Source organism: Drosophila obscura, unplaced genomic scaffold (genome assembly GCF_018151105.1).
Source record: "Drosophila obscura isolate BZ-5 IFL unplaced genomic scaffold, ASM1815110v1 contig_9, whole genome shotgun sequence".
NCBI lineage: Eukaryota > Metazoa > Arthropoda > Insecta > Diptera > Drosophilidae > Drosophila > Drosophila obscura.
In genome coordinates, this window is record NW_024542883.1 from 504,854 (window position 1) to 513,712 (window position 8,859).

General features: G+C 44.8%; 1 protein-coding gene across 1 annotated transcript; it reads left to right on the forward strand.

Annotated features, from left to right (window-relative positions):
• The first annotated feature begins 3,744 nt into the window (after nucleotides 1–3,744).
• Nucleotides 3,745–5,193, forward strand: LOC121405336. The gene is made up of 2 exons (XM_041596000.1): nucleotides 3,745–4,371; nucleotides 5,116–5,193. The coding sequence occupies exons 1-2, from the start codon at nucleotides 3,745–3,747 to the stop codon at nucleotides 5,191–5,193; spliced, it is 705 nt and encodes a 234-aa protein (XP_041451934.1).
• The last annotated feature ends 3,666 nt before the right edge of the window (nucleotides 5,194–8,859 follow it).

Here is an 8,859-nt window from a genome sequence, read left to right on the forward strand (position 1 = left end):
GACACTTGCCCAGTTGTTTGACATTCCTGCCGTAACCAAGCCGTCAGCGTCTGCATTGCGATCAACTATAGATACAGTGTCAGCCATTCTGGAGACGCTTTTATCGTTAGGAGACGAGCGAGAGGTTGCTAACGCCATGATAATACATCTGGTGTTATCCAAGGTGGACCCATACACAAAAACAAAGTATGAGGAGCAGCTGAACTACGATGAGCTCCCTTGCTGGTCGGATTGTGCAAAAATGTTGAACCGCCGGTACCAACACCTTTCAGCAGAGGTGTCATCCAAAGCGAGAGGCAAACCAAAGTTTGACATGCCGTCGACCAGCAAGAAAACCAGCAGATCGTCATTTTCTTGCGCGAGGGCCGAAAAGTCGATCGACCCCAAGTGTGTATATTGCGGCGCCAACCATTCGATCGGAAACTGCCAGGGATTTGGGGCAAAACCCGTCTTGGAGCGTTTCGAGCTCGCAAAAGGCAAGCAATGCGCGGCAAAAGGCAATTATGCATTAATTGCCTCCAATCTGGACATAGGGTATCTCAGTGCACATCCTCTAAGTGCAGAGTTTGTTCACAGAGGCATCACACCCTCTTGCATAGATACGCAGCTCAGAGCGCAGATTCAGAAAGTCAGGCAATAGGAGTACAAGCATCGTCCCATCCTGCGCAGGTGAAGCAGGCATCCAGTGAGCCCGAGCATGTCATCCTTGCCACAGCAGTGGTAAGAGTTCGGGACAGATTTGGCCAAGTTCACTTAGCAAGAGTGTTGTTGGATTTGGGTTCACAGGTCAATTTCATGACAGAAAGTCTAGCTCAATCGCTAAGGTTGGCAAGGGTCAACCGTTGCCTGACAGTGACATCTGTAGGCAAGTCAAGCTCGGTGTCGAGGAGTGAAGTCTCGACGACAATATACTCCAGGTTAAATAACCATAGTTTCGTAGCAGATTTCTGGGTTCTTAGCAGCATTACCAATCAGCAGCCTGACAGAAGTCTGCCCATTAAGCAGTGGAAAATTCCTGCGAATGTGGAGTTGGCAGATCCAGCATTCCATCGACCTCAAAGGGTAGATATGCTGATTGGAGCAGACTCGTTCTTCGATCTGTTGTGCACAGGCCAAATAAAACTGGGTAAAGGGGCACCATTGTTGCAAAAGACCCTTTTAGGTTGGGTAGCTTCAGGTCGGTGTAGCAAGCTTCTGACTGGAGAAGCCGCTTGCTGCGTCGCAACCTACTCACCGGAAGAAGACTCTCTGTCTCAAATGGTCGAAAGACTGTGGGAGATAGATGCAACGCCAGAAGAAAAACATGCTCAAACAAATTCGGCAGAGCAGCTGGCATGCGAAGAGTTTTTCAAAGCCAATGTCTGCAATTTACCGACCGGAAGGTTTCAAATACCGTTGCCTTTTAAGACAGACCCAGTATCGTTGGGGTCGTCCTTCGAGGTCGCAAAACGTCGTTTCTTATCGTTAGAGCGACGAACGTTAAGAGAGAGTGAGCTGAGAGACATGTATCTCAGTTTCATGAAAGAATATATCGAGCTCGGCCATATGTCTCCGACAGACAACGCGATTCCGCCAGGACCACATTATTTTATACCACACCAGTGCGTCCTGAGGCCTGATAGCAGTTCCACCAAGCTTCGAGTCGTTTTTGACGCGTCGAGCAAGACCACAACTGGGTGGTCATTAAACGATTTACTTATGGTGGGACCTACTATTCAGAGGGAATTATTTTTATCACTCGTTCGATTTCGGGTGAATCGGTATGCTTTAACGGCAGACGTTTCGAAAATGTATAGGCAAGTGGATGTTGCCGTAAAAGACCGGAATTTCAAACTCATCGTGTGGCGAGAACATCCCACCGATCAATTGCAACATTTTCGGCTGAACACAGTTACCTATGGTACTTCCGCAGCACCTTTCCTTGCCATTCGTTGTTTGCACGAGCTCGGTGTACGCCACAGAGACACCCACAAGAAGGGTTCTGAGGTGATCTGCAGTGATTTTTATGTAGACGACATGCTGACAGGAGCCGATGACGTAGACACGCTGAAGTCGATTTGCGATCAGGTGTCTGAGATTCTTGGCTCCGGAGGGTTTCAGCTTTCGAAATGGTTTTCGAACCATCCAGAATCCCTATCATTCAATGATGCCGATTCGACCAAAACATTGGGGATGAGGTGGAGTCCAAGAACAGATACGTTCCGGTATGACTTGGAAGATAGCTTCACAAACTTGAATCCGACTAAGCGCACCATTCTGTCAATTAGTGCTCGACTGTTTGATCCGCTTGGGCTACTTAGTCCAATCAGCATAACAGCGAAAATTTTCGTCCAGAAGCTGTGGCAGCTTCAGCTGGATTGGGATGAAGCCATCCCAATGTCACTGAATACAAGCTGGGAGAGGCTAAAGCTAAACTTGTGTGGTCTTGACAAAATAGCCGTGCCTCGGTACGTTATGGCTAGTGGGTGCTCGTCGATTCAAGTGCATGGCTTCGCGGACGCGTCTAGTCAAGCGTATGGGTGCTGCATTTATGTGCGAGCGCTTTTCGAAGGTCAAACGTACGTTCGATTGATCGCTGGGAAAGCAAGAGTAGCTCCCCTAAAAACAAAGACCATCCCGAGGCTCGAATTGTGCGCCGCAGCGTTATTGGCGCAATTTTGGGCCTACGTAAAGCAAGTTTTGGAAAAGTGTCGAGTCGAGAGCGTATTTTTCTGGACGGATTCAGAAATAACGCTACATTGGATTAAAACCCAACCGTCGTCACTTGCAGTATTTGTCTCAAATAGAGTAGCCATGATTCAGGAGCTATGTCAGGGCATTACGTGGCGTCATGTCCCATCGCTGTCGAATCCAGCGGATGCGAAGTGCCTGAGCTCCTGGAGTCCCGCATTTTAACATCCCAGATGATGTGAAGAACTCCGAGGCGAAACGGCCCGCCCAGGTTCTAATTGGCGTTGCGAACTCGTTTTCAAATGAAATATTTTCTCGTTTTTCGTCGTACCCCAAATTACTTCGAGTTTTTGCGTATGTATACCGATTTGCTAATATCGGCAAGAACAATGAACGTTACAGGGAGCTAACTGCAAAGGAGTTGCAGCAATCGTCTCTAAAATTGATGGAGCTGGTTCAGCGAAGCGTCTTCTCTGAAGAGTTTAAGAAGCTGAAGAAAGGGCATACGCTGCAACCGAGCCTGCAGATGATGGCCCCTTTTATCCAAAAAAGATCTGGGGAGGGGCGATCGTTTACACTTATCAGGGTAGGAGGAAGGTTGTTGCATGCTCATGTGCCAATAGAGGCTAAGTTTCCGGTTCTACTTCCCGCCAAGAGTCAATTCGTCGAACTCATTTAAGGCACCTGCATTTTAAAAATTTTCACGCCAATGCAAAGACATTAGTAAGTTTGCTGAGACAAGAGGTTTGGCTAGTAAATGCACGTCGAGAATGCACTCGAATAGTGAGGAGATGCATCCACTGTTTACAGTGGTTGATGGGTCAGATTATGGGGAATCTTCCAGCAGACAGGTTTAGGGAAGGTCGTCCGTTCCTGATTTGCGGGGTAGACTTTTGTGGTCCCATCAACGTCTCGCTTCGGATTCGAGGTCGTCAGCCGCTCAAAATGTACATCGCGGTATTTGTGTGTTTCGCTTCGAAGGCCGTCCATTTAGAGCTTGTCCCAGACCTGTCGACTAATTGTTTTCTTTTATCTCTAAAAAGCTTCATCGCAAGACGTAGCGTTCCGCTGAGGATGTATTCCGACAACGGGACAAATTTCGTCGGAGCCCGGAACGAGCTGCAGAGGCTTCAGGAAGCGTTCGAGGAGCAGCAGTCCAGCCTGAGGACGTTCGCGGCGGAGCAAGGGATGGAGTGGAAGTTCATCCCCCCGCGAGCAACGCACTTCGGCGGTTTATCGGCAAAGTTCCTGATCGTGCGGCAGGTCGCGGACGCCGTGCTCACCGAGAGCGAGGTGAGGACCGTGTTGGCCGAGGCCGAGGCCATCATGAACTCCAGGCCGCTCACTCCAGCCAGTACGGATCCAAACAACGGAGAGGTGCTTACGCCAGGCCACTTTTTGATCGGCCAGCCCCTTCGTTCGCTGCCGCAAGGGTGCGAGCCAGACGGACGGAGCAGCGGTACCACCTTTACCAAGAGGTGGCAACTACTCTCCGAGCTCAAACGACGGTTCTGGCAGGCTTGGTCGAAGGACTACGTCCACAACCTGCAGGGACGCAGCAAATGGCAAACCCCAGAGGCCAACATCGAGGTCGGCGCCATGGTGGTGGTCCACAAGGACCATACGCCGCCGCAGCAGTGGATCACCGATAGGGTCACCAGCGTCGTCGTGGGAGCAGACGGCAAGGTCATGGTGGCAGAGGTGCGAACAGGAGGGGGCGTGATTAGACGCCCAATCCATAGGCTGGCACTTTTGCCGATATGTTGAAGCCCGACGTGCGGTCGTTCAAGGCGGCCGGAATGTCGTTACACCATAGAATAATAGTAAATAAGTAGAAAGCAATGAAGTTATGTATGGAATGTAATGTAGTTCGTAAGGTTACGGCATGAAGTCCCGCCACTGTAAATCCAAGCAACATGCGAACTTCGTTTCGCACGGTTTATACTGCGATCGCCTTTTATCGCCGCCCACAGCTCTGGTCTGTACTGCTAATTCCAGCGTCTCAAGCCTAAGTAAAGGCATCAAACAAACAACAAAAATAGTTTCGAATTTTCTACATTGTCGCTGAGACACCTCAGCACGTTGAGCAGCACTCGACACTGTGAAATATACCCTTTGACCGTTCTCCAGATGCACCACAACAGTGGGATGACGTTCGTGAATAGGGAAAGAGAATACACGACAAATTGCCTCATTGCAGTTAACAAATCTACCAATTTGATAGCGCGTAATTTCATTGTCGGTATTGGATCTTTGATGCCGAAAACGGTCATATCGTTGTCTTTCGTGACATACATATTTACAAATGTATTTAATGGACTTTACCGAATTGCAATACTCAACGTTACAATGTGCCTTGAATGTTTTTGAGAGAAGTGGCGAATATGGAACGATCCAACTATTGCCACATGGTCCATGAATCATATTCGTAATGACTTCATGTAGGTCTGGATCTGTTTCGGGATCTGGAATCTCTGCACATATGATATCATCTATATCATCTGGTCGAATTCTATCGACTAACCAAATAAGAATGGAAAAATGGGAATACAGCATCTGGTAAGCCTCTTTTTATACCCGTACTCAAAAAAGAGTTAAGGGGTATATTAGATTTGTGGTAAAAGTGGATGTGTGTAACGCAGAGAAGGAAACGTTTCCGACCCCATAAAGTATATATATTCTTGATCAGCATCAATAGCCGAGTCGATATAGCCATGTCTGTCTGTCCGTCTTGTTTGTCGGCTGGATCTCAGAGACTATAAGAGCTAGGGCAACCAAATTTGGTTTCCAGACTCATGTGATATCACACTGCTACAAGTGTATTTCAAAATTTCGCTCCGCCCACTTCCGCCCCACAAAGGACTTTCGTCCATTTCGGCACATTTTTAAAGATAAAAGATAAATTTATCGTAGAGAAAGACCATATCTACCAGACTGCCGAATCTGAATCAGATCGGATCATAATTATAGCCAGAATGAAGAAGACAGAGACCCGCTACCTATCTCTTTCTCGCTCGCACACTCTGCCGCGTTCAGTGCGCGAACAACCCCTAGCGGAGGAGATGTAGAATATGAATGGTACATCTATAATCTACATGTTAAATGTAAAATTTACATTGCAGATGTATATGTAGATACCAGATGGAGCAAAAAAATTTAATATGTAAAAATTTTTGTTAATTCAAAAAAATCATAAGTTCAAAAATGTATATACTGACTGAGTACGAGTATAAGTAGAGTTGCGTCCCCAGAAGCGACTCACACTTTCTTGTTTGCCATTCGATTCAATACATACATCATTTGGTAATCCCAAAGACGTATTACTTAACAATGAAATTCATCAGCGACCGGATTTTTTGCCTGAAAACAAGTGCGGTGATGCCGATGTGCCGATCACTTAATGTTTGTCCGGGAAGCAGTAATTAAACAATTTCTATCTATTTCAGATTACATGTAAATGTAATGAATATGTCTGGCCGACCATAATGTGGAACATATGTCATTGGATCTTGCGCATGTTCATGCATGTGACCATGCAAGGTAGCCACTTTTATATGTCGCCGGTAGCAAACTCACTCGACCAATATTAGTTGCATCTCTTCGGTGCTAATTGCATCAATTAAATCGATATACTCTTCCGAACGCAATTTAGCTTGCTTCAACCACTTACCCGGCTCAACCCGGAGAGAGCCGAATGCCATGTCGAAGATATCAGCTCCCGACCCGAAGTCCTGGGAGCCAATCGTCCAAAAATTGTATGCAGGCAGTTTTTGGTCGATTCGACGGCTCTATGTGTTGTTTGCTTAGTGGATCAACCTAATGAAAGTTAGGCGCGCTGTTTCGATTTTTACGTATATCTCGACGCAATATTGTTGGAACAATCGACGAAATCACAACAAATAGTTGTCAGCATTTAGACGCATCATCAACCGATATGCGTAATAATTCATCGAACTGACCTTCTTTTTAGTTTCCTCACCTAAAAATTAACACAATAAAACTAGTGTTTTCGAAGTAAAAGTCACGTTCATATTCCTTGAAGAGGTTGACAGAATTTGACCACTAAATCCCCGAAGTCACTATTGTAACTCTATTTTACTGATACTTTCCATTTTATGGATTAATAATCTTGATTTTAAAGTGATTGTAATCGTCTCCTTTCCAAAACATCAGCGGGTATTGGAACGTGTCATATGAATGGTATGTTTAAAATATTTTTTGTAGTTGCCCAGTATTGCGTCGGGTTAGCACAATATGGTGTGTTTAAAAGTTTGCAACTTTATCCATTGTTGGAGCGTTAAGTGTGAGTTCATGTGTTCCAGCTGTTTTTTATCCGCTCTGATCACGACTTTGTAGGCATCGTTTGGCATGCGCACTAACGCAGTCTTGAACACACTGAATAATGCATGATTTTCATGAAGCAGTTGCTGTAGATATTTAAGAATCCTCTTTCCATTACTGTGTGGATCTCTGGACTCCGATCAAGTTGCTCCTCAATATTTCCAATGAAGTATACTTGTAAGAATTTATGTTGTGCATCTTCAAGAGGTTGTAATGATCCAATTCAATGGTGAATCTGGCCTTGAATCTGTTAGTCGAGAGCAAAGTATATATCATAATAGACATTGAACAGATTTGAACATAAATTACCTTGAATGCAGACAACGAAACGAACGCTACTCCCAGGTGAAGATATCCACACCAACGAATTCGAAGACTCAGCACAGGCCGAATGTCAGAAACACGTCGACCGAAGAAAGAAAGAAAACCGAGAACGCAGCACACTCGCGGACATTATGCAAGATCATATAACCAACTCCCACGGCAGAAAAACCGAAACGCGGTCAGTCAGTCGCTCATCAAGAACTACAATACACGTCGCGGTCAGTCAGTCGCTCACGAAGAATTACAATACACATCGCGGTCTGAAGATTAATACGACAATAAAGATACACATTTAAAACGAAAGAACCCTGAAAATTAAAAATTTCTTGTAATTAAGGACCCTGGACGGGCTGATGCATATTCCAGTCTGAAATACAGTGGCTCCATCGCATAATCGGACACTTGCTTACCCAGTACGAATGTGCTCAAAAAGTATAAAGAAATGCGATAAAATTTTTGTTTTTTCACTTTTATTATAACTTTGTAATATTGACTACCTAAATCATAAGCAAAAAGTCATACATTCTAGTGAGAACAGTTAGTTTAAAGCGAAAAGCGAAAAAAAGTCATTTTTGGAGACTCAACGAATAATCGGACGCCTCCAAAAAGTTTTGGAAAAAATTAACTAATAGTGTAATTAATATTTTGTTGCGTATCCTTTCGTTTCCAGAACAGCCTGCAAGCGATTTGGAATGGATTGCACCAAATTCAGGCATACTTGGGGCTCTATAGAGTTCCATGCTTCTACTAAAGCCTCTTTAAGCTGATTTAGCGTGTTAAATTTTTTTTGATACACCCGCCTGGCTAGTTCTTCCCAAAGATGTTCAATAACATTTAGATCTGGGTTCTGTGCAGGCGTTTGCATAAGTTTTGGGCAGTTATGTATTAACCCAAGCTTTGCAACGCCTGATGTGTGCTTCGGGTCGTTGTCTTGGTAGAACGCAAAGTTTGTCGCGATACCCAATTTCTCTGAAATTTGCTTCACATTCTGCTTCAAAATATCCAAATAACCAAATTTGTTCATAATGCCATCTATAAAATGCAGGCTTCCTACTCCAGCACTGGACATACAGCCCCAAACCATCACAGAACCTCCGCCATGCTTCACAGTGGCCTTTGTGTTTTTTGGATCAAATTCGGCATTTGGTTTTCGCCACACAAACATCTTTCCATCGGACCCATGCAAGTTGAATTTACTTTCATCCGTAAATAGAACCTTTAAATAATGAATGGCTTCAATAAAATAAAACCTACAGTTGATTTACTATCAAATTACCGTGTTCCAAAAGTCTGGGCTTTTAAGCAAGTACTCTCTAGCATATTTTACTCTATTGAGTTTATTCTTGGAGCTTATAAATGGCTTCTTCCTGGCAACTCTCCCATGGTAGTCATATTTATGAAGAGTACTACGTATAGTATTAAGACATACGTCTTTTCCCGATCGTTTTTTTAACGATATCTGCAGTTTTGCGGTAAGGAAAGGATCTTGCTTAACGTCTTTCAATATGGAACGCTCTTCTCGTT